The sequence below is a fragment of the Acanthochromis polyacanthus genome, chromosome 2, assembly GCF_021347895.1.
Source record: "Acanthochromis polyacanthus isolate Apoly-LR-REF ecotype Palm Island chromosome 2, KAUST_Apoly_ChrSc, whole genome shotgun sequence".
Lineage (NCBI taxonomy): Eukaryota > Metazoa > Chordata > Actinopteri > Pomacentridae > Acanthochromis > Acanthochromis polyacanthus.
In genome coordinates, this window is record NC_067114.1 from 23,451,265 (window position 1) to 23,478,213 (window position 26,949).

Below are 26,949 nucleotides of genomic sequence, written 5' to 3' on the forward strand. Positions count from 1 at the left end.
GAAAGCTGGACACAACATTATGTACAAGATTCACTTGTATCTCTAAGAGTCCTCCTCCCTCTTTCGAAGCTTTGTGATTCATCTCACTCTTTGCTTTCTGCATTTTAGCTTTAGGGCTCAACATAACACAAACTGGTCTATTTGTAATATAAAACAAAATGATCTTTGCATATTTCAGCCTCAGAACATAAGAATACAAAATGTTTTTGGTCAAATACTTACAGTCTCAAGACAACGGTAAATTCCATCCAACTGTCTTATATCCAAAACAGATTGTAAATAGGAGTGTCGTTCCTTAGTGCATGTTGGACAGACAGAGCTCAGGGCAAATGCAAATTGATAGTTCTCTTTTTAACTGTCTCTTTCCCATGTCCAGAGTCCAACGGATTTTGACAAGAGCAACATGTGAGGAGTCAGTTTAAAGCAATGAGGCATCACCTGGATATTTCTCTAACAATCTCTATCACAGTAGATACAGATTTAACTTTGGTAACAGTTAAAAAGGACAACTATCCAGCCTGACTGTCTTTCCTCAACGAATTCACATGGCTACATGTTCATGGGCCAAAAGCTGCAAGAAAATAAAGAAATGAAGGAGGTTATGAATAAAAGGATGTTTTCTTAGTCTGGAGATGGTGCAGTGGTTAAGTGTCCCCACCCCCACCCCAAGTCTTAATCCACATGAATCCATGTTGGATTCCCACCAGAACCTTCTAACCTGTGTCTTGGCAGTTTCCTGCTCAGCTTTCCTACTGACCTCAAAAAGCAAAAAAAAAAAAAAAAAACAAGACTGTGAGACACGGCCCGCTGTCTCCTTCAAAAATGCTTTCTCTATCTTTAAATCTACATCAGAAAATACAATTCTGCAAACAAAATGAACAAATAAGTTCCTTTATTATAATCAGGGCATTTATCTTGTCCATATCAAAAGACAGTGTGATTCTAACCACACAGTTTATTTGGGAAAAACTCTGGGAATGAAGACTACAATCTGCACTCCTGTAAAAATGATTCCTGGGATCTAAGAAGCGCAGTATTTTAAAACCTATTTATGAGCGTAAGGTTAAAGGAGGCTGTTCTACAGCTCTTCACACATAGAGCGGTTGTAAAGCTCATTGGCAAATGGCCAATGAAGTGGTCATGACTTGGTCATCTGTGACACTCAGGCTCATCTGGAAATGCAATAGAGTCCGAACTTGGATTCCAGGTTGAAAATACAGAAGCAACATCATCCCAACGACAAAGAATTTACTGTGGAAGTAACCTCAAGATGTGATGTTGTCTCTGGAAATGTTATTATTGAGATCCTACAAACATCTCCTAGGCAAAGAATGAAAAAATGTCATGATTGAGTCAGACTTTGAGATGAGGTTTAGGTCAGGATGAAAAGAGGTGATGGAGTGATAATGAAGCCCGTCTCTTTCATGTGAAGCGCACATTGCGGTTGCCACAGCTACCAGCATCTGCCTCCCACATGCTGGGATGCTATGGAACTTTAACTGGTTTTAATGAGCAGGGGCAGGCGACACTGTTTTTACTTCAGTCAGCACTTCAAACACATGTGTATCTGTGGAAGCAAGACTGCCATCAAGTTCACATGTGACATTCTTCCTAATAAACTGAGTGAAATGCTGACTGTGGCCGCTTTACCGTCTGAGCTGACGGAAATATACACAGAAAGTATACAATTTCAGAAAAGTATCTTCTTATGGAGGATTACAGGTCACAGCTATTTTTCATCATGATTTTATATATTTAATATGGAAGTCTTCAAGAAGTAAATATATCATTTGACTGAATAACAGATTTTTTGGTTTTAACACATTTGATATCTCACTTAGAGGAAAGAAACTGATACTTCTCTGAACTTCTCCTCTAAACAGTGAATGCTTTGCCAGAATTTCTCCACATGCTGATAAAATGTGCATGGGGCTTTAGTAGTTATAGCAGATAAATCATATTCACAGCTACACATTGCAAAACACTGCCCGAAATGCCAATGATAAGAAAAAGAATTCTATTAACACACAACATGCACTCACACTCAGTTTGAGAACATTTCACCTATAATGGAGTCATGGTTGAACAGGCCCTGCATTCCCACCATTTGGCTAATCAGATAAAACTACAGCAAGCCATCAGTTACTCTCAGATTATCTGGTGTAATGTGTTGGTGACTGCAAGGTTAGCTGGCATGTTGGCTGAGGAAGAACAGAACTGCATGGACACGTGAAAATGTCAAGAGCTCTATTTGTTGAGTTTAGAAGAAAATACTTTGAAGGGATCAAGTGAAATTTACCTATAAATTAATACAATATCTTATTTGAATGAATGTTTTGTGTAGCTGCTTGGATTGCAGTTTATCTAACCTCGTGTACTGCTCAGTTTTATCAAAAACAATAACGGAGATGCAATCTTTTAATGCTGATGGCTCCAAGGTTAATCAAACTCTAAAGCTCAGCATGGAAGATGTGATTTCATCAATAGCTCAAATTTCACAGATTTATTCAATTTGTTCCTTAACCTCAGATTTCACTTCTGGCTCTGTCACAATAGAAATACTAACCAAAATGTTAACAATAGTTTTGACCACAAATAGAAACCCAAGTCCTGGTGTTTTGCACAGTAATCATTCAGCCTTCCACTCTTCACAACATAGCATTTCTGAAAAGCAATAGTAACGTGCTAAAGCAAAAGTGGAGCACAGACAAGCTGGGATTATTTACTGTAACACAGGAGATGGGTTGAGGACAAAACAAGTGGGATTTGAGGCTCCAGCACATTTACTAATTGAATTATATTACTGGTTATGTCTTTCTAAATAAACAGGATCCCAAATTTTATTTTAGTGTTTGAAGAGTCACAACATTGCGATCAGGTTATTATGATATCCTACAACCTGAAAGTACAAGCACTTGCAGCACTTGGAAGAGGTAGAAAGAGATGCAGGCATGAGTGGCAAGACCTTTGATCTCAGCAGTAAAGAGAGGCCTCATCCACACCACAAACTGCCCTCACAGCCCGAGGCAAAGGGCACGGCGTCTTCGTTAAAGGCTCCCATGCTTGTAAAACACTCAGAAATAGCATTGAGTGTGGTGAATCTATCGCCATTAAAACGCATAGGGTTTCTCCTGACATCACCGCTCACATTTGGACGGACCGTTTTGGGAACAGGACCTGCTGGACTTCAGCATTCAAGCTAACAGGTTTGATTTCCACTGGAGGAACATCTGTGTAAAGACTGAAACTGATGACAGGCGCTGTACAAACTGTAGCTCTGTCTAAACTTTGTGATATGTGCCAGCGATACACATGTAGTCATAAAACACATTGCTGCTTTTATTCTGGTAGCAGTTCTGAAGACTCCGGGCCCTCGTTAACAGCGCAAAAAACAAATTGAGCTGTGGCTGATTGTTTTATTGCTTTCATAGTTCCAGAATTGTCTCCAGTTCACAAGGATTTGTTCAAGGAAGGCGATTTTGAGCTGATGACATGTTTCACAAATCAGCTCCGAAACATTTTTTTAACCTATAAATGACACATTTTACATGATCTACATAGGTGCCTGTATTTGCTCAGTACTCCCAAAACCCAAGTCATTTTGAATTTTTACACTGATCAGCCACAACATTAAAACCACTCAGAGGTGACGTAAATAACATTGACCATTTTGTTATAATCCGGAGTTCTTCTGGGAAACCATGAGCCCTGGTATTCACATGGATGTTTCTTTGACGCGTACCCCCTACCTAAACGCTGTTGCAGATGAAACGCATGCCCCCCCACCAAGGCACTTCCCCACAGCAGCAGCTTCCCCTCAGCAAGACAATATGCTCTGCCACGCTAACTTCTCAGAAATGGGTCAAGGAACCTGACAAAAAGCCCAAGTCATTCATCCACAATCCAGACTCCTTAGATCGCAATCTGATCGGGCATATCTGCCAAAGTCCTGGTGTCAGACGCCACAGGACACCACTCAGAGGTCTTATGTCCTACCCTAATGAGTCAGAGCGGTTTTGGCATCGCACAGATGACCTACACTATAGTAGACAGGAAGCATAACAAAATGTTCGAAAGAGGCTTATCAGCAAGTTTTTTTCAGGGTCTAACTGACCCCAGACATACAGTAAGTCACTTGACATTTTTATCTCCATGTATTTATCTGTGAATGACATTTTTGTGAATAAAACTGGTGCAATTTTGTTTTAAATTACATAATCTGTGTGTTGACAGATTATGCTATCATGAAGTTGATAGGCATGTAGTGTAAAGTCATACAAAACTGGCACAGACATCCTCATGAGGACTTTGGCACTTCATAAGTTTACATTAACAACCGCAGGCACCTCAACACAGCCTCATTAATCACCAGCAAACACAGGTGATCTAAAACTAGCCGAGTTCAGCCACAAGCGGCGACAGGCTAATTCAGAATTACAGTCCATCCCTAATAGAGTTCCAAGTACATCTTTATTGTCCCAGGACAGGCCTGACTCACCGAGTCTTCCACTAGGAGCGAAATCTAATCCTACAAGCAGCCAGTGAATGTGCTGTGGAAAAATAAACAGCTGAGAGAGCAAGCGGAGCCACAGTGAATCCAGCCATACTGTAAATACTTCCACTCAGTAGATGGACCACAGGATCACAGCGCTGCACTGACAGTCCAAGTTCTAGAGTGACACTGGCCAGCGCTGTTTACAGCCATGACAAACTGGATGGAAAGGAGAACCAGGCTAGTTACATCTACATCCATGGATTTAGATGACTTTAATCTGCAAATCCAATAAACACGATAAAATTTCACTTGATGACATGTATGGAGCAGCATATCAGCCGTTTCCAAAACCTCACTGTAAAGAGAGTCCAAAACAAACTTACACTGAGCAGTGCATCCTGCAATGCAACTCTTACAGCCAGAGTTTTAGCATCAATGGGACTCCCCACTCTCTCCCAGGTTCCTCCAGGACCCAGCAGAGGTGGAGTGGGTCCTACCTGTGACCGCGGCTTCCCCTGCACACGCATGTGGAGGCAGACGAGCAGCAGAAGAGCCAGTCCTGACAGCATTCTCTCATGTGGGCATAGAAATGCTCAACCAGTCACTCAGGCTTCCACACGAGTCCAGTGGCTGCTCCCGTCAGCCTCTTCCCTGCCTCTGTAGTTCTGAGAATGCCAAAAGAACCCTCTCACTACAGAACTGATCTCTATGAGCTCCCCTTGTAAACTGAGCTGGGGGAGGTGCAGCTGGGGGAGGTAAAGGGGAACCAGGGCTTTTTAGAGGAGGGAGACTGAGAGGTAGAGAATGAATTGGAGGGAGAGAGAGGAGGGAGGGAAGGGAGGCAGAGAGCAGAGTGTGGCAGCTACTGACAGTAAACTGGAAGTCAGAGAGGAAGTTCTGGGGAATGTTTTCAATGTGACAAAAAAAGCAGAAGTTAATTTTTGAGGGTCTGAAATAAATGTGGAAACAAAATCACAATGGTATGTGGAACTAACTGGCAGGTGGTCATGCAGTGTTCAAGGGACGGCAACGAATGTGAATTACAGAATCACTTTGAGGGGATGATCACTTTGATGTCTGTTTCTCTGACAACACAAACCAGAACCAGCATATATCCTGAAGTAGAAACAGCCTCATAGGAATAACATATTTCTGTTCACAAAGAGCAATAAGGTTCTTTTCCCTCTTGGAGCTTAATTACAAGCCACATTGCAAAGAAAGCATAACAGCTGCAGCCAGAAAGACCGGGCTCATCATATGGCTTCTCTATTTTACCACCATTGTTTCCACAACATTAAATCCTAATTCACCAGGACATACTGGGGTAAGGAGTACACTCTTCATCTTCTTATCTGACAGTTGGTTTTCTCATAACAGAGACAGGCCGACATTGGGGACATTGTGGCTGCACAAAGAGACTTCTGGAAGCACAGAGCTGGAGGAAGCAGGAGATAATTGAAAACTTTGCCGTTTTGAAATGGCACATGGAGACCACAACAGACTGTTGCACACTCTGCTTTATGCACTGTCAGGCTGTGTGTGTGATAGACACACATGATGGGAAAACAAGGAGAGGAGAGGCAGGAGGACAGATGGATGGACATTCAGAATGGCATATATCAAAGTGAAAAGAAGAAATAAACGTCCTGGTGAGATCATGACTTCCAACAAATATTCATCTAACTTGACTTTTACTAACTTTTTGTTCATATTGTACAGTGTATACTTTAATTACTGGCATTTATGTTAGAAAATAGTGCATACAGTGTAAGTTATCAAGTGTTTTGTAAAAATGTTACTGAATTCATTTAACAGGTGCGGTGCCCTGAGCCCCTAAAAGTGCTAATAAAATATAAATTGTCATGATTTTCTACAAATTAATCTAAAGTTTTATATTTGTAATCTATTTACTTAGAGGACTTATATGTGTAATCATCAAAACAGTCACGCAAAATAATAAAACTGCATGTCGTCAAAGTACTGTAAGGTTTTGCCTGTTCAAAAAAGCCAACTTTTAGGTAAATAATAAGCTTTAACTAAAATACAACAATCTGCTAATTCAACTCACATTCAATAAAACATTACGTCAGTAATAAACTTACATTATTCATCAATATTCCAAATATACTTTGACTACATGAGTTTGACTGACTCACGTCGGTTTTAAGAATTAAATTTACAGCTCTTGCAGTCGTATTGCACAACTTCTCATTTCAATCACTCATTCAGCTCTAAGTGGCAAACCATCAAATACAGGTATGCACACATATGATTCATTTGCTCCTGCACATAAAACTTGTTAAAGACTCATCACAGAGAAGAGGAAGATGTCAGAATTACAGTATATTAATGCAGTTCATCAGAAAGCTGGTTGAATACACAGAGGATGAATAAATACACTAGTAGCCTGTAGATACATTGACCTACATTAGACAACAGAACTTCCGTTACCTTGACACATCTAACTGCAAATTTGCCATGTTTTAAACACCAGCTCACAGGCCAGCTGCTTGCTGTAAAATTATTGGCTACTATGAAGCTTGGGACTTCAGATTTATGTGTGCACTCACAAGTATTAAATGAACTGAGCAGATTGCCAAATATTTCCTGGGATAATGATATGTATGTTGGCAACAGTCTTAATAAATCACACCCTTACACCTTTTCCTAATAGTCTGTAAAGCTGTTTTACAGAGCGAGCAGAGGCACTGAGTACAAGGAAGAGTAGCAAGAAACAAATATCTCCACACCTGCGACTGGTTTGGCTTATACTGGAACAGTGTCAGCTGAAAGACACACTAATGCACACTTACACACATGCACAGCCGTGTTTCCGTGACTTTAAGGACATTAAATTGACTTACAATCATTTCCTGTGGACTTACTCTAACCTCAACCACTGCTTTTGTAACCTGTACCCTAACCTAAACCTTCAAATTTTGCCTTGAAATTTAATGATTTACATTGAAGGGACTCACTTCTTGTCACCACAGTCATTTAAAGTCCCCATAACGTTGCCGTGCAAACAGACTGACTAGTAATACCCCCCCCCCCCCCCCCCACACACACACACACACACACACACACACACACATACACAGGAAGCAGCATGTGCAGTGTGCACAGTCAACAGCTAAATGACAGCCATCTCTCCAGTCAAACACAGCTGCAGACATGTAAAATGGGAAACGGACCTTTTCAGCAGCCCATCCGTCACAATGTGCATGCAGACATCGTCTCCGACTCCCCTGATGTGCCTCTGATCTGGACAGATCTCATTATGGAGCTACAGCGCCCAGAGGTCGGGTGGGGCCAGACTGACTCTCCAGTACACCCCGGGGTCTTTGTTTCCTTCTACAAGTGGGTCAGTCCAGAAGCAACCTTGGCTCCAGGCACCTGATTCCTCCAGTCTCCAGCCCACACACGCCAGAGTCATGCTCTACAGCAGGTGGGCTCAACATTGCTGTACACTGTCAGGATCCCACAGACACACGCTCACACAATAGCTGCTTTCAGCTCCTGTCCTTATTCCTGATCATGTTTCTAGTCTTTCTTGGTGTTTGTTTGGCAGAAGTTTAAATCCAAATGAGCAAAACCATGTCTGCAAACAAGTGAGGCCTGTGGCGACGGGGAACACTCTACCTGGCAGCTGTAACATCTCTGACATCAGGCCTCAAACATTCAAACACTGAAAGATAAAAGCGGACATATGATACAGTGCTTTTACACCTCGGCAGCCATATTCAAAATCTCTAACAATCTCAGATCCATTTATTCATATCCACCTTTTCTAAACTGTCTACACTCCTGTTGACCTGATCAGTTACAGAAAAGAAAAGGCAGCAAGTAGGAAGAAGAGAAAACACATGATCTTTCTGCATCTGGGATACATATTAGTCAGCAAGGCCAGACATGTAGGTCCCATGATTGTTCCCTTCAAGCAATGTGTTTGACTGAAGAAGGCAGGAGCAGCGTGGAGGAGGACGGGTTAATGAAAAAAGCAGGTTGAGAGGGGATTTGGCTTGGGAGGGGCAAGGTGTGGCTGAAGGAAGCTGCTGTTGCTATTTGTCTCCGGCTTATGATTGACAGGCCGTAGAGAAAGATACAGGATAGTTACTGCACATTAGATATCTCCTGCCATGTGGCAACCTGAGCCCAGAACACAGGTACTACATGTGGGGTTTGATGTCCACTAAACACTACAGAAGTGGATGTCTAACATTGGTTCCCATCACTGCCTGTGTTGTTGGAACATCATCTCCATCACAAGTTGAATTTTTTCCACTGTAGGAGCTGAGGACACGTGTGAGGTTGCCGGATGTTTACAGGAATGGCCCCCATTTGCCTCTTTTCCACCTTTCTGTTTCCAATACACGGTCAGATCCAACAGACTCACAAGCTGATGTAATGATCTGGCTGCTTCGAGAACAGCATCAATTCCAAGCGCGCCAAAACAACAACAGGAGGGAAGAAAGATGGTTGCTGCAGCGCTGTTTGCCATGTTAGCATATTTGGTGCATTTCACATTGTTGATGGCAGGTGTTGATTTTGGTTGTTGTCACCAAGTTTAACAAAGCAGTGCGAGCTCTTGTACTTTTTCTGTCTCTTGAAAATGGCCCTTACAGTAACTTTTGTTGTGGACGGAACAGATACAAAGATGTGAACCACACCAAGACGACCCAATGAATTCCTGACATGGAAATGTGTATGTTTGTCTGCACATCTACTGTCAAACCATATGCCAGACACAAGACCTAAGTTTATGTTAGAGGCAGACCAAGTGGTGACTTGCTCTATTCCAGCCAACTCTTGGTAAAACAAGAGGATCGGACGGGTTCTGATCACAGAAAAAGTATTGAAATATTTTCCATGACTCACAGCAAGGCGTTACACAGGACCAAGTTGTAGTAAATATTGCTTATATAATAGAAACGTATATAAATAACTAAATAAATACAACCAAGGATGTGATAAATGGAATTACTAAAGATCTGATAGGTGGAACAGTTCTCCTAGAGATGCTTTTCCAGTATTTTGGCTGAGATCTCTAATTTGTAAAAAAGGTAGCCTGTTTAGTATTGCACTTCCATAATGTCAGTAAATATGCCAAAGAAGAAAGAAAGGGTTAAAACAAAAGCTGCAGAGGCATAATGCAGTTCGACTTTGTCTGCCTATACCTTTCAAACTCTGAACCCAAAATTTGTAATGTGACTTTCTGTTGTAAACTTGTTGCTTCTAAAATTAAAGATGATATCCCAATACATTATCTTTTTTTAATCAAACTTGAAAATATTGCTTCCACAGCAGAGAAGTACAATGTAGAGTGTTTTTATGGGTTGAGTAGTGCAACAATAAGCTAAACTAAGCTTCATGTCTAAACTAAGTGGAAAGAGAATAAAGCATATTAATCTACATTTCTGTTAACAGTCAATGACAACATGCCCAATAATAAAATAACCACAGTCTCCCTCCCTAGCTTTACAGGATGACTAGATTTTCTTTATCATACTGCTCACAACAGTGAGAATTCCCTTTTACAGTTAAAGAATGATTGAAGTCTAATTTTGATTATTCAAGTTTGAATAGTGTCAACCTGAAAACAGGCTTTTTGTAGCCTAGCCACACTAGACAACCCACGGCAACGAATTTAATTCTCTGCCAGGGTCGACAACAAAAACGACAACAGTCGCTGAGCTCCATTAGCACCGACTCTGAATAATCTTTCTGTTAACATGTCTGTAATATACTTGAGCTTCACCCATTGACTGTATAAATAAGGCTTCACCGAACTACCGCATCCTCTGATTTCCGGCGCTCAAGGAGCCTATTCGTTGCGCTGATTGGTTGTATACCTACCCAATTGCTGCAGAGTGATTTGATAGACAACCTTTTAGCTCCCTCCCTGTCGAGCGTGCCTAGACCCTTGCGTCTTCAGAGCATGGGTCTAGTGCGGCTAGGCTAGGCTTTTTGTGTAATAGGCTTGAATTGTTAAAAGTTTATAAAGTCACAAACTGTGACCTGTTCTGACTCCAAGACCTGTTCTTTACTAGACAGTTTAGACCTTATCAAGAAGCTTTTGTGAAGTAGAAACCTTTAAATGACTGAAGCAAGAGACAAAGAAAGAAAAAGTGCTTTACTTTTTTGTGCTTAATGACTTTATACACCTGTTAGGGCCTCTTGGCAAATTAAGCTGTTAGGCAGCATCAGATAAGAGTTGGATTTACAACAGGGTTTGACCCTGAGCAGCAGGAAACTTAAATCGCACTTCATTAGTTACACACATTCACAAGCACGCACACAAACACATTCAGAAATAGCTGCACACATTTATGAATAGGAATTTACAATTAATAACACAATCTCACAAAATACTCTAAAACACCTACAATTATAAACATGTGAGGAAACATCCAGTCACACCTACGTTTCTTATCTTATTCTTTAACAAGACCCTAAATTCCAGACGTCCGGTGAGCACTGACCACACATTGAGAGCTCCAGATCTCTGACATTCCAAACAAACTGATGAGGCATAAAATGTGCTCAACTGTCTCTTCAATTGACAGCCACCCAGATAGCAGCCGATCACTGTCAACAGCCGTCTGTCTGAGGAAGACCTATGTGACTGCTAAGTGCTAAAAATACAACCTCTTATGGGTATAGTATACCCTCATAAATTTCCGTGAGAGACAAGGACACTGGGACTCTACTCTCTGCCCTCAAAACACACTGCAGTGCAAAGTTCAGCCTGTTCAGTATCATCCACCTAACACACCATACATCAGACATACCACAATCACTGGAATCCATCCATCCTATTAGTCAAGCATCACCCTCCCTGTTCACCTGCCCAGTCTCCGTACAGAGCCTTCTGAACAACTGAAAGCTGTTGAGAAACTCTGTCTTCACTCCATTTTCCTACTTGACCACACCTGTTGAACCCATAACTTGGTTGAAAGTGAATTTATCAAGATATTATGAGTCAGCACAAAGTACAGGAGATGCACAGTTGACAAAGGATAAATATCACTGAATGAGAGATGAGAGCTCTACATTTCAGTTTATACAGCAGACAAACTAATAATTACAATTGCATGCAAGAAGCATAATGTAATAATTGAATAAAGCCTGCGTGGTGCATAGGATAGAATAGAATAGAATAGAATAGAATCACTTTATTCATCCCTGAAGGGAAATTCAGTTGTCAGGGTTCTTATCTGTATAAAGGATTTTGATGCCAATTTCCCCTTTTGTCGCTGCATATGGTGTGAACTTCCTTCATCTGTGTAGTCTAGTGAAGGTATTTTTAGAGGAAAAATGCTTGGAGCAGTTTGTGCAAATACTTTCTCTAACTTCTGCTGACAGCAATATTTGGAGGTGCCGGCCCAGCTGTTGTTTAGCTGAGCTGCCAGAATATGATCAGGAAATGGAAGTTTAAACACCTTTGCTCTTCCTGTGGTCAAACAGTCCTGTGTGGCACCAAATAAAGACAAGCCAGATAGTGTAGCAACAAGAGTTTAACTGCAGCAGCTCTGTGAGGCTGTACTGACAGGGTCACTGACAGCATGCTGTTTATCATGTTCATTATGTTCATTATCTTATTGTAATGTGGTAACATGCTAATATTTGATACAGTTAAGGAGGACAGGAACATCAACAGTGTACATTTACATTTGCTCATATTTAACAGCGTGGGATCAGACTGAACATTTGATGGGATGATTTTACTCGATGTAAGGTTAAGGAATTAACAAAGTTATATTAAAAAAAAAATCATCCTTGGGGGCATGAATTTGGGCACCAAACGTTTTGGCAATACAGGCAATAGTTGTTTACACATTTTACTCTGAACCAAAAATGTACACCTCAATGCACCATTTTTGGAAAACATCAGGAATAAGAAAAGTTACTGGTCATGTTACATTTCTCAAATGTCATTGCAATCCACACATTTTTAAAAAACAAATCCAAAATGTCAAACTCATTGTGGCACTCAAGCAAAGAGATCTCCCTAAAGTCAGGATTGTGTACTCTGAAAACTTAATGTGCAACATTTCTCTTCTACTTGTAAAAATATGACAGTCTGAACCAAAGGGGTGAACAAACAGAGTGACTGACTCCGCTATTTTTTCCTAACTGATTTTCATCAAATTGAAAATCTGAAAATGTGCTGTTTTGGTATGTCTCTCCCCCTGTATAAAACTCTGTGAACTCAGGCAATATCCTGCCCACAGCCCTATCTGATTGGATATGTATCATGTCCTATCAATACTGAAGGATAAAAGTTGAAAAGTTCTCTTTTGCCTAAACATATGAAAAACATCAAGGAACAAAGGAAACTGATCAAGTTTTGTGTTGGAGTTTGTGTTGCTTTAATTGCTGACATCAGTGTCTGTTATAGCATAGGTTCCCACTATCATTTGTTAATTTGTCACTTGGCCATGAATAACTGGCCCCACAAACCTTTTTTTATATCAGCTGATGTCTTTCTATACTTCTGCAAAAAAAGACTAAAAGAGAAACAACCAGAGCCGAGGCTTCCTTTGTGAAAATACAACTGTTATTCAGAGAAAATTAACAGACCAAATGTAAAACACAGGACATAAAGAGAGAAACAGTGTCGTCCATCAAATGGAGATCCCATCAAATGCAGACACTTTGCTTTCTCACAGCATGAAAGGGCCTCATGCACAAGGTTAAACACTCCCCTGTCTCCCGGAGAAAGACTTTATGAGCTGTAGCAGAGCCCAGCGGAGGTGTGGCAGCACACAACAAGTGTCTGACCCCCGAAACCTGGGGAGTCTGCTGAAGTTGCACAGGTCACACAGAGCCAGTAAAGGCCGATGTGGGCCACCAAGAGCCGGGGGGCCCAGGACCCATCGACATCCAGGAAGCTGAGGCCAAACTAAGACATCAATCTGTCATCCCCTCCACATCTTCAAATCCATTTGTCTCAACTGTCTTCGAACTGGAATTCCCATATTCCAAGCCCTCTTGACAGTGACAAGTGTCCTAACAAGTATCTCTAAATGAGTCTAGTAGGTTCATGGTTGCTGCTCTTTGGCTGAACCTGACCACTGACACACCACAGAAGAAGAATCAGTGTCTCTGTTGTAGCCTTTAACTAAGCATTAAATAAATGTGTACAGTTTTGGTAATTTATTATTTATTTTTGCAATATCTATGCAAATCGTATTTCCTGTTTCTTCCCCCTCTATCCTTGATCTACTGGAGAAATTGTTTCCATTTGTTCTTTTGAACCCTGACTTCAGTAAATATGTTGTGATCTGTAAAGTAGTGAGCCGATTGGCAAAGTTTAGGTTTATGATTTAACAACACAAAGACTTCACAGTCATGATAGCAGCTCTGTGAGGCTGTGCTGATGAAGACACACTCACAAAGACATCCCAGATTTTAGCAGTTATAACTACTACTTTTCTAGACGCTGTTGTGAGCTGAGCACACTTTAGAACTGACTGTAATTACAGTAACGGTCATTGGAATGCAAGAAGATTAAAAGTAACATTTTGAAGGCATTCTGACATGACCTGGTAGACTAGAATTTATGTTTGCATGAACACTAAAATAATGGGGAAAACTCGCCCTGTCAGAGAAATGTTAGATGGCTATAACTTCCTGTTTATGTCTCATAAATAAGTGTTAATTATAGCCAGTTATTTAATATTAATTCTAATTAAATCCAATATTTGCAATTTTAAAACACAATTTATTGAAGCTAAATAACGGTAAAGGAGAAAAGATATGCAGCAGGTTAAAAAAAAACTGTAAAACTCTTTAGTTATGTTCTTCTTCATTGTTTATCTAACACTACAGCATGAGCAGACAAACTTGGCACCAAACTACTAAAAGGTAGCCTACTAACACCTCTGACTGTCTGCTGGTCACGTGAGTCCCACACTGCTGTCCGTCAAGTAGGGCTGCAATTGTCGAGCATTTTCAGTCAATTAATCTATTGATTATTTTCTACAAAATGGTCAGAAAATCATGAAAAAGTTTAGTCAAAGCCCAAGATGATGTCCTCAAATGTCATGTTTTTGTCCACAACCCTAAAATATTTAGTTTACTGTCAGAGATGAGGAAAGAAACCAGAATATGTTCATATTTAAGAAGGTGAAAGGAGAGAATTTAGACTATATTTTCAACATAACTCAAACCAATTTTTCAAATATCAAAGTAGCTGCTGCTTAATAATTGAATAACTAACAACTAACTGATTATTCAATTAATCACTGCAGCACTCCTGTCAAGAGTCTCCCCTGGAGCTTTGGTGCCAAGCATGACTAAAGAGATCGTTCAAAGAGCTAAAATTGGGCCCATTCTATGACCTGTGTAGCCAACGTTTCAACTGCAACCTGCTACCCTCCACAGGATAAAATAGTGCATAGAAAGTGGATGGATGGATGGTATTATAAGCACTGATTGTACAGACAGCATCTTTCTTCAGCAAATACATCTCATATCTGTTACTGTCCAGAAACAGGCTCTGCTGACAGGAACCTACAACCGTCTGCAGAGGGTAATGATGGGGAACACCCTGTAGCATCCAGCTGGGGCTTGTCATCACAGCGATGGAACTGAGGTATCTCCACCAGTCTGTGCCAGGCAGGCTGTATATCAGAGCACTCATCCCCCTATTAACAAGTCTGCCTGTCCACCACAGCACGGAATGCATAAAACAGATGCAACTGTCACAGGAGAGAAGTGAGGACTGGCCTCGGCTGTTGTTTGATGAGTTTGGACGAGAGCCGCGATCTGGGTGCTGGGAAACATGCCAGTCCTAGAGGAAGGCTGTTACTGAGACCTCGGCATTGCACTGGGTCAGACGTTGTTCTATGTTGTCTTCATTAGGGAACAACGTCCTGTCAAAATCGTTGACGAATCAATCAGGTCAATGTTGCAATGTCTATCAGCATTTACAGCCTCATGGAAGATTTGGCACATTTATCTTCCACATACATCAACAAGATTTAAACTGCAGTCTTCATAAGTGGACTTCCTGTTATTTCATCACTGCCTCCCACCTAACCGTGTTGAGCAGCAGCAAGCAGTGTGAACTTACTACCGGGCCTGTAATAGTCCATTGTAGATAGATTTTTACCCTCAACTGGGCCCACCACCGCCAGCAGAGAAGTGTGTGGTCAGTGATCGCCCTTTAAAAATACACACACCCTTCTCAAATGCACTTCCTTAATATAAAAGGAGCAAAGTCACATCTGAATGGAATTCCCACCATAAAGGGACCTTTCTTTCAGTGTTCATCTTAAATGAGGAACTATATTCAACGGAGTCAGTGCCTCAAAGACGCTTTTCCAAAATGAACTCGTGCACATCTGAAACCAAAAAATATACATATTCAGTGTTTCCACTTTTAAAAGACAAAGTAGAATCTAGAGGACACTGATCACAGAGTATCAGGATAACAATTATACAGTACTTAACACAACATTCAAAAAATTATAGACCTATGATTTCACTAACATGAGGTTGTGCTTTTCTTATTAGTTTATTTGCAAGTAAGGATGTAATGCAATAAAAGGAACTTCAGTGCAAATTCAATCTTTTATACATGCTGAGATTTAGAAGCTCACACTGTGCTTAGGTGTTGGCAATGCAGCTGTTTGAAGCAGAATGGAATCAAATAGTATTCATAGCATGAGCAGAGTAGTTTTTCTGACATGTTTTACATTATGTGTCAGACCGGTAGAAGCTGCCACAGTGATTACAAAAAGCTAGTCAGAAGATGCATTGGTTAAAAAAAACCCAAAGCGTTTGAAACTCTAAATTCTCAGTAACTCACCCAAACATTCTGATAAAGTAAATAGACCACAGACAGAGAACGAAAAACAAACTTTTCTAAGACGCTAATTACTAACATGGCTTTGAAGATACTATAGTGACTCACTTCAATACTCATCTGTACAAACATCATTCGTGTGCTGAGCTGCCCAATAATAAGAGCAATGCTGCTCAGCACTTTTGAATTCAGCCTCTGTTACACATCTAAGGCAAATCCTCAGGTACAGTGAAGCTGTATCAGCAGAAAACAAAAACAGCTGAGTGTCCTGAACACTGAAAAACTTCTTGTTTTGATACTCTTATAGCCACGATGTAGACTGTATGTGAGGAAGACCAAGCACTATTATGGAATGAAAAACATTGGTAAGATAGTGAAACGTGCCCGGACAAACCTGCCATGTACTTTTAGGACACTATCCAACAGTTTGGAGTCATTCTCATGCTGATGGACTGATCCCTATTAATGTTTGTTGAAACTGACAGCAACTACTTCCCAAAACTGTGACATCATTTTATCTCAGGAAGTTCACAGTTAGCCTGAGTCACCGGATGTAGACTTTGGGTGTATCAGCTATGTCTGTTGTGTAGTTCACGTGGCTTTTTTCAACTCTTCTGCTATCTACATGTGGCTATTTTCAAAATCCCATTCACTACAGGAAACAACAATAACAAGCTCCAAACAGCAACCTAGATGCTGAAAATGGCAAGTTTTAAATAGGGTTTCCGTATTGTGCAATACAGCACGTCTTGTCAGTTCTTTCAGAGTTTGTGTTTGCCACTGTATAGACAGTGCTCACCTTCCCACCTGCAAAACAAGTATCCACCAACACTATTTACACGAGCACCAATGCTACATCCTAGACTTAGCAAAGGTCACAATGATTTTGGTGGTTTAAAGAAATACAACTGAAAATGATAAAGGCAGCAAGAGGAGGATAAAATCCCACAAAACTCTCCAATCACACTAAACCTAAAGCAGAGACAAACCCAAAGGGCATTGATCTTAACTGACCTTTAACAGCCGTCTTTGTAAGAGGCCAATTTAATGGTTTCACTACATCCGATTCTGATAAAAGAGATAGAGGTCTGCAGGGGCACTAGAGGCCAGAAGGTCAAATGGACAGAGGTAGGTTGTTATTCATGCAGCGAGAAATATGTCAGGCAGAATCATGAGGGACCACACAAACTGAGGGCTGTGTGTTACGAGGCAGTATTTCCTCTGTAATCAGCAGCAGTGTGCCGCCACAGCAAGCGCACGACTTCTGTGGTTTGAATATGGGAAGATAAAATAACAGAATAATTGAGACACATTTCCCCCTAACACCAAAGTAAAGTCTGAATGTTTTGAATTAATTTTTCAGCACTTTGATTAAGTATCAAAAAAATCTGTCACTGCCACAGAAGAGAACCACAATGGGACCAATATGAAAGCCACAATTACCTCCAGACATCGCTGCAAAGTAAAAGAATTCACAAAAGAAAGACTCAGAGATGAGAGCTTTCTGCTGCAGTATGTGGGTGTAATCCTGATTCAAATTCATGATGTTGTCCGCTTACTCTTCCAATCCTTTAACTTTTGTTGTTGGAAGTAGAGAAGACATATTATGAAGAATGCTAATGTAGGACAAAACAAAATCTGTTCTTATCTAATGTATAAGTTCATCATGTACGCACATGCGTGTTGGTATAGATAAACTGTCAAATCAGGCTTGAGAAATAAGCTTTCTTGCTTCATGCTCTATTTCCACAAAGTTATGATTCACACAGAAGTTCCCCTGCCAACACACACTCATTCACACACACTCATTCACACATACACACACAAGAAAAAATAATCTGAAGTTACAACTCTATAGAAAATAATATTAAATTAGGTTCACCGTAACCCACTTAAACAGCAAAACCACATTTTTACATTCATGCAGAATAGTAATCTAATGTTGAGGCCACAGTCCTTCTACTTCTTATATTTTCAGCACATTTTCCTGATTATACTTAAATTATTTAACACAAGAAACATTTTCAATGCAGAACTTGTTTTAGAGTACTTTGACTGTCAGGTATTAGTTTGTTTAATTCAATAAATTCCGTAAATAACTCTCCACTGTGCAACAAGTGGCGTAACATCAATGTTTTGGGCTTAAAAAATGTACTATAGGAGTATCTCATAAAGACAGGCTCTGACTTGCCGGATTGCCTGGGCTGAAATAATCAGTTAAAAATTATTGCATGACTTGGCTCTGATCCAGATCTGATGCATGAGTTCTTGGTCGAGCTCCAGGTTGGAGTATATCAGTAACACTTCTCAGTGCCTGGAGGACAGTGCACCAGTTTGTACAGTAGCCGGGAGTGAAATATCACTCAATCTATATGAAGCAGCTGCATTTTAGCTAATAGGACTTTAATGGGCAAGTGTTGAGTTTATTACACTTTACTTTTACATCATATTAGCACTGACCTCATCGGTCTGGTCTGGAAAATAGCCCAAAAAACAGTGTGAGAAAAAAGAACGTGTTGAATGTCCTCAATATCTTGAGCAAATTTCACAGCAATCCATGCACCGTTTGTCTCTTAAAACTCAAAGATCGACCTCATGGTGGCACTAGAGGAACAGTTTGGGGACCATCTCAGTCAGCAGGATTCATCCTGTGGGCTTCAAGAACATCATGGCAATTGATCCTACTGTTGTTGAGCTTTGTTTAGCCAGAACACATGGTGGAATGACCAGCTGTCAATAAAAACATGTCACATCCCTGATTAAGCTCTTGAGTAAACATCTCATGTTACTGATTTGATTTTGACTTTATTCAATTTAAAAGTTTCGTTACATTTTGATCCATCACTCATGATGGTATTTTGACTAGTTATGAAGTATCATGTTAGGTCAAGCAGAGTGCACCAAACCAGCTGACCGTCAGCTGATCCAAACAGGCACCAATGATGACTGACACTTCAAACAATCTGCTTGAGCTGCCAACTCCTCGTTCTTCCCCGTGGTTCCTTCCTGCTCCATGCTGCTGCTGACGAGCGGCTGTGTTGCTTATTCCCTCCACCAGCTCAGCCTCCATCTGCTATGGTCTTTTTTTTTAATCGATATATGTGCAATGACATATTTTGCTTTGAGGATTATGTATATTCCATATATCTGCAGGGTCTTCCTAACTCCTGGGGAGGAGAGAAAAACTTGCACTGCCAGCTGTAAACATTTAAAAATTCCTACAATAATTTTTAATTCCAATCATGAGAACAGTTCTGATTAAATGAAATCATCCAGATGTTTTTATATTATATCTTGGCCTGAAGCTGAGGGGATGTCCTGTTTAAATGGCTGGACCAGCTGAGACAATCTCAGTGGGGAAACAGAAAAATCTCCCTTTCCTCAAAAATTGCTTGTGAGTTTGAATCTTCAGATAATGAGTGACAAAAATGCGAAGGTAGGAAATAAATGATCACAGATTGTGTAATTGCTTGATTTACACTGATCAATCACAGTTTAGTTTCCACTATTGATAATAATTCAACTGGACCGATGTGGAGGACCACATGCAGCGTTAACACTGCAAATGTGATCAAGGACAAAATCAGACATCAGAGGGCTTTCTGTTCTGATTAAATCTTAATGTTGCAAAGATTGTTGCTGGATTACAGTGCATGGGAAACGCACGGGGTTAGCAGAGAGAGGTCAGCAGCACTAAGTGGAAATGAGCTCTTTCTCCAAAATATTTCTTAGAGTTAAACTCTGATCAAAAGAATCTTGAAGTGACTCCAACACAGTGAACACACAGTCAGGTATAAACAGGCCCACACATGCAGCAGCAGCGTCCTGCTTTGGTCCAACAGGGTGAAACCTTCCAGCTGACCTTCACTTCTCAACACCAGAGTGAGGTCTCACTCTTATGCTGTGCTGCCCTCTGCTGCTCACAGACATCACTACATCACCACTACAGCCTGAAGCACGCATCATGAAGGTTGATGCATGAAGGCTACGGGTACGGGTCCGTATCTGTAGACACTACGTATCAGGAACCACATCCTCCTTCGGGTGAAAGCACTGATCCACAGTGAGGGCATAACAGGAAGCTTCGTGAAGACCACGCCAGCATTTTATTTTTGTGTAAAGCACATGGTTGCATTATTTTCAGACACCTTGTCACCAACACCAGGGATTTTAAAAATGCCTAGGGTGGCCAAAGGAGCGGCCTGTTCTTGTGCAAAGGCGCCTAACTCGCACACTATCCAGTGAAGTGGTGCCAGCAGTAGAAGATTATGACAGTACTGATAAGGTTCTCGCTGTAAATACATGTAATCACATGGGCATGAAGACTTGTGCTTTTGATAAAGAAAACTAAATCCATTCCTGGATAATCTTCTTTCCTGAAATTTAAAACAAAGTTGTGTTCCTGGCTTACCGTGCACTTTCCCGCCACACAGAGAAAAGTCTCATTCTGCCCACATGGCGTCCCGTCGATCACCCTCTCTGACTGTCGCACATAGAACCTGAACCCTATGGCCCTGCAGTTCAGTTCACAGTGCTGCTCCTCAGGAACTGAAAGGAGATGTAGAAGCTTAAGTCATATTAAACACATTACTGTCACAATACACAGCGACAAAAGAAAATAAAAGAGCTAAAGAGAAGCATAAAAAACATGACAGACGTATAAAAATATACAAGAAAAGCACTCAGTACTCCACCAAGGCTGTCCATTCCTCCATATGGCATTGGCAGAAATGCAGCATTTTTTCTTTTTTTTTAGAAATGCAGCATTTTTATCAATCATTACTCGATCTAAACGCCCCTCCCACCCACTTATTTATTTTGGTGTTGTTGTTTATGTGCTTTGTTTCTGTTACTGATGTATTTTTGTTGTTGCAAAATGTTAGCATTACCTGGTAAATGGAGGTGTATGTGTTGTTGTGGTTGTTTCTGAATTGAAAATTCAATAAAAACTTTGACTACAAAAAAGAAATGCAGCATTTGTTTATTAGTTATTGATAATTAGAAATAATGACAACATAGAATGTGGCCATTTAATATAGATGTACCCACAAACAAAATGACCTTGTGCTGAGCACAGGCATGTGTTGTGCATGCGTACGTTATGTAAGGATACCGAATGACCTAAATATGTAGTGGGTGATAGGAACTGATGGGACTCAGAAACACCCCCACAATTTAATCAATTGTTCCTTGTGTCATTTCTGATGGGTAAGTCCCGATAAGTCGATTTGTCAATTTGTAGTAGGATTGCAATCATGTGATCGTCAGCAGGCAGCTGATGTAGTGTTCACTTGTAGTCATACATACAGTGACGATGTGCCGCTATCTCGCAATGAAACAGAAATCTTTAACAAATCTGTGGATCCACTATAAGCTGCATCACTGCCAAAATCTAATCACTTGGTCTTTTTGTCATTTCTGACCTTCCCTAAAAATTTCATCCAAATCTGTTATCCCGTTCTTGAGTAATGTGAACAGACAAACAAAGAGACAGACGGACAGACACACGTATGCCAACTGTCACATAACTCGTGTTCCTTGGCAGAGTAATTATTATACACAACTTTACACTAGGGTCGTTGTTACCCTAGTGTGAAGTATGGATGATAACAGAATCAATTATTGATAGCATGTTAAAAATACATATATAACATCATAAATATTCCAGTGCCTGTGAATATCTCACTGAAAATCCAACAAAGGAATAACACACAGTTGTGGTTACAGACTCTACCTCCCTGCACTCATATGTTTAACGTAATTAATTTGTCAAATAAAATGACAAAATGCACATTAGACAATGTTAAAGATGAAATTATTCAATCATTCTAACCTACACAATGTGTTTATTGTAATTATTTTTTGCTCAGATTTACTACAGATAGCTGATAATATTGTGACCATAACCATTACACAGTGAAAATTTGATGTCATGATAACCCTACTGTACATATGAACAGAAAAGCAATTAATCTACAAATATGTGAAATATAAGTACAAAGCCAGATGTATAGAGAACAATAAAGGCACCTTCAGTATGTGTACATTTATATTTTGGCCTGTTTAGTAGTGCAACAATAATGTAATATTCAACCACAGACCATAAAATACTTCATGTACCAAAACATTAGAGGTCTACTAGACATGTTCGGAACAGGACAATATTATGGTACCATGTTACTAATACGATAATGGAGATGTGTTATCTTACCCTATGGCTGTTTTCTGTTAAATTCAATTTCAGTCAAAGCACTACAACAGAATTTGATTAACCTTGACTGTGGTTTTAAAGCTGTGGTAAGTGGAAACATAGTAATAGCTTACAAGTAATGTATTTTTCGGTATTTATAAAATGGTTCTTTAAAAAAGGAAAGTCAAATACGGACAAAAGATTCCATTTGATGTTGGAAAAAACTTCAGCAAATGGTCACTAAGCCCCCTGATCCCTGCTTCCCATTTTGTTCATGTGCTTTATGAATTAGATACTACAAGCTCTAATCTCTTAAACAGATGTACAAGAATATGTTTAAACACTGTTCAAGATAGATGTCAAATGATCCAGACTCAACCTTATACGTTTACCTGAGGTTATTTAATCTTTACATCTGCATTACCTGTCAGTCCCGGCAGCAACACAGAGACAAGATCTCAACATACACATCTGCTTGACAGGGTATTAATTTGGAGGCTGTTATTTCCCTTAGAATTCTCAGACAAGTGACAGATCATCAGGTGTTTTGACGGTTGCCTGGATATCTCAGGTGAGCAAGGTCAGTGAGCTGCTATGAATGAACATTCATCAGGGAGCCTGTGGACAGGTGACATACTGCAGTCCTTACATCACAGCACATTTTAGTTTGTATAGGTCAGAGGTCAGGCAGCTGAAGACGTAATACACTGAAAATGTAGTTAACTGACAAACGTGTCTGACCCTCAGATTACGTGGAGTACTTTTGACTTGTCAGACATTTCAGCAGGACACTTAGCTACTCATTTCTATTAGCTGTTTTTTTTAAAAATTGAGGCAGACTGCGCATTTCTACATATTCTAATCATATTCTGCTGTCTGAGCATATTTTTTTAACTCACAGTAAGTCTGGTTTTCACTTTTCAAACCATGCTTTCAGTGTGTTTCTGAGATAAATAATTTCAGTCAACCATTTCTATCCCTGGCCAGATATTTTGAACATTCACGGTGCCGAAGTGGCGGTATGGTGATCCTCCTATTGGTACTTGACCACCATGAGGTTGCAGTTTTGGATGAAAGATCTCAGAAACTACTGGAGTACAGTGAAGTTTCATTTAGTCATCATGTCACTGGCTGCACAGTAGCTCGATGGTTAGCACTTTCGCCTTGCAGCTAGAAACTCCCTGGTTCGCATCCCAGCCTTCCCGGTATCTTTCTGCTTGGAGTTTGCATGTTCTCCCTGTGCATATGTGGGTTTTCTCCGGGTACTCCAGCTCCCTCCCACAGTCCAAAAAGAAGTTGAGGTTCACTCAAAATGTGAGTGTGATTGTTGGTCTCTATGTGTAGCCCTGTCATAAACTAATGACCTGTCCAGGGTGTCCTCGGCCTTCACCCTAAATGAGCTGGGACAGACTCCAGCCGCCCTGCGACCCTAATGAGGATTAAGCGGATGGATGGAAATCATGTCACCCTCAGGATAAACTGTTTGTGATCCCTCAGCTTTTCTTCCAGTGCCATCATCAGGTCAATAGATGCAGAATTGATATGTAATCTAATCTAAATATGAGTGAAAACAATATTACATACATAAGCTCACCATATGCACAAACTGCACATATATAAATATATACATACTACCTACCCTCATTGAAAGGTTCCCACTCGTACAGTCTGCCCATGAAAGGCTGGTTGTTGTAAGAAGAACACTGCACAGCTCGGATGTGTCTGCTGGACGGAGGACAGGCCTGAGGACGGAGCAGAGGAACACATGCATTCATTTTCCATGAAGACATTCTGTAGATACAGAAGGTAAATCCGTTTGTAACTACAGTTGCTCCTCCCTGTCATAACCTGAAGCATATGACTGACTGCTACAGTCCTCCTCTCATCTGACTGTTTCCAAACATCCACTTGTAGCTCTGTCTTTCTTGACAAAAGTAAGTAGATTCCAGTATTTATGAAGACTCTCCAGTGAAACCCGACCTCCCTGAAGTCTCTCCATATATCCTTTGTCTAAACAATTCTCTGGTTTGCTTTACTTTGCTTGAATATCTATGTCATCACACACCAGACAGACAATATACAGGACCAGTGAATTTATTTTAATGCACAGGATAGACTCCATAACCTCACATCAGATAAACAAAGCTCACCCGCACTCTTGAACATTAAAGCTGGAGTTTAACTAGTAAATCTACCTAAGCCAACAGCTGTGGCAACATTCTTGTACTGAAGTTAGAGTCAGCACTCAACAGCTTTGAATTTTATGAAATGTTTAACTGCAAAATGATGAAAATGCCAGGGAGGAGAAGTATTGCAAGCCAAATGTGCAACAACTTCGGTTTTTAATTACTGTTTTACTTTACAGTAATTACAGAAAATACGCTACATTCTCACGTGAGACTTGAGCCTAGCATTGTAAGTCACTTAATGAAGCTGTGAAATAAATGACTGACAGTTCTTTAGTTTGAAGATTTAGGTAATCATATTATCCTCCTGAGCAAGGCTAATCTCAGGTTTTGTAAAGTCATGAAAAACGGAAAGATTAATTACTTTCTTTCTGTGTTGTATTTTCAGTGTTTATTTTTTTTTATCTTATTTTGGAATTCATGTGAATGTCTACTCTTTCTTCACCAGAGCTTAAAAAAGAGAAATAAATCTACACATTTTGCATGTGATCATTTCCCACCCACTGCATATATCAGTAAATATAAATCAACATTGGAAGCAGACCACATTAAATTGTTTAAATACTCCATGCAAATCAAAGCACGGTGAGAATAAGAAGAAAGGGCAGACTTGCATACATCACTGTTGCAGATCCTGTAGTGAGCGTGCTCTCCTGTGCAGAAGGAAGAAGGCAGGGGGTTGTAAGGTCTCTCTTGGTGCGGCTGAGGGCTGGAAGTTTGGCTGCTTGATGGGACTTCCTGCTGGACTTCAGCCTGGTTGCCTGAACTCGGCTGGTAAAGGGGGGCCCAGACTTGATTATTTTTGGGCTGCTGTGCTCTGGGCTGTGTGTAGGGTCTGCTGTAGCGATGGAGGTTGTTGGAGGGGTCCAGGTTGTTTGACCTGTTGTCACCGTGGCCTCTAGCAGGGGTGTGGTGGGAATTAGCTGCGGCAGAGCGTCTCTGTCTGTGGGGTCGAGGTGTCTCAGAGCCTTGGCCTCTATTCGTCTGCAGTGACGCAACATAAGGTGCTCTCCCGTAGCCATATCTCCCCGGGATAATCTGGGAGACTCTCCTGAAAACACAAACATGAAGAGATCAACATTGTTTACTATCATCCTCATCTCCACACTACGCATGCTCCTCCTAACTGGCACAAAACTGAACCCATCTGTCTGCCTCAGAAAATATCTACCTGTCCTTTTAAAGCCACAAGCTGTACAGCAGAGGGCATGCGGTACATAAACTAACTAAACTAAACTTTATTTATTTGTATTGCACTTTTCATGCAGAACAACACAAAGTGCTTCACAAGAATTAAAAACAAAGAAGACAATAAATAAATACCAAAAAAATAAAAAATAAATAAAATAACACACACTCATACAACATGACATCATCAGGACATGGCGAGGTAGTCTTTAATTACGGATGTTTCAGCTAAATGTCATCTTTTATTCAAGAAACTGTCGAGAGCCATCATCCAAACTGCGACTGTTAAGAAGCCCCAGGATCCCAGCAGCAAAGTTCTGGAAGCTTTTGTTGTTATTTGGCTTCTTAGATTCCAACTCAAACAACCCCCCATTACTCAGCTGTCAGTGCTATTTGTTTAAAAGCAAGCTCAACAGGAAGGAGGTCACAAAGCTGCCAAGCACAAGTCGAGCTTTTGACTTGAGCCATAAAAGACTAGCTTTCCACTGGAGGGCAATCAGATGGCCCACGGTGATGGCTCCAAAGAGTCACTTTTAGACCAGGCTGCTCAGCATGCAGCGCAGCCATACGGGCTCTTTAAGGACTTGCAGGTCTCAACTAGGCCAAGAGTTGCAATTCGCAAAGCATGCTAAATGTGCTTCACTGAACATCCTCATAGTGATAAAATGCAATAGATAGAGACATTACTTAATAGCACTGAGGTTTATTTAAGACTTTTAGTATTTTTAATCATGTAACAATCACAAAATGATTAACTTCTATCTGCTTGTCAGAAATGTTTGCAGTTTGACTGTCATTACTGACACAGAGGCGTCATGATGATGTCATGTTGATACCTTTTGGGTGTGGACACGTGTGGCTGTGTGAGTCTGTGTATGTGCCCGTGTGTGCTTGCGTGGGCGTGTGCATGTGAATGGCTGTCTATATGTAGGGAGGGTGGGAGAGTTGAGTTTTTTATTTTTATTTATTTATTGTCTTCTTTGTTTTTAATTGCTTGTGAATTACTTTCTGTTTTTCTTGCATGAAAAGTGCTATACAAATATAGTAAATAAAGTTTGAGTTTGAGTTTAGGTGT

General features: G+C 40.5%; 1 protein-coding gene across 2 annotated transcripts in view; it reads right to left on the reverse strand.

Annotated features, from left to right (window-relative positions):
• Positions 1–26,949, reverse strand: part of LOC110954389 (thrombospondin type-1 domain-containing protein 4) — a 48,931-nt gene that overhangs the window by 18,023 nt on the left and 3,959 nt on the right. For both annotated transcript variants that reach the window (XM_022198933.2, XM_051944845.1), the window contains 3 exons: positions 25,305–25,737; positions 24,140–24,242; positions 20,722–20,858 (listed from right to left, as the gene is read on the reverse strand). In XM_022198933.2, coding sequence (XP_022054625.2) covers positions 20,722–20,858; positions 24,140–24,242; positions 25,305–25,737 — 673 coding nt within the window. The remainder of the gene's footprint in view (positions 1–20,721; positions 20,859–24,139; positions 24,243–25,304; positions 25,738–26,949) is intronic.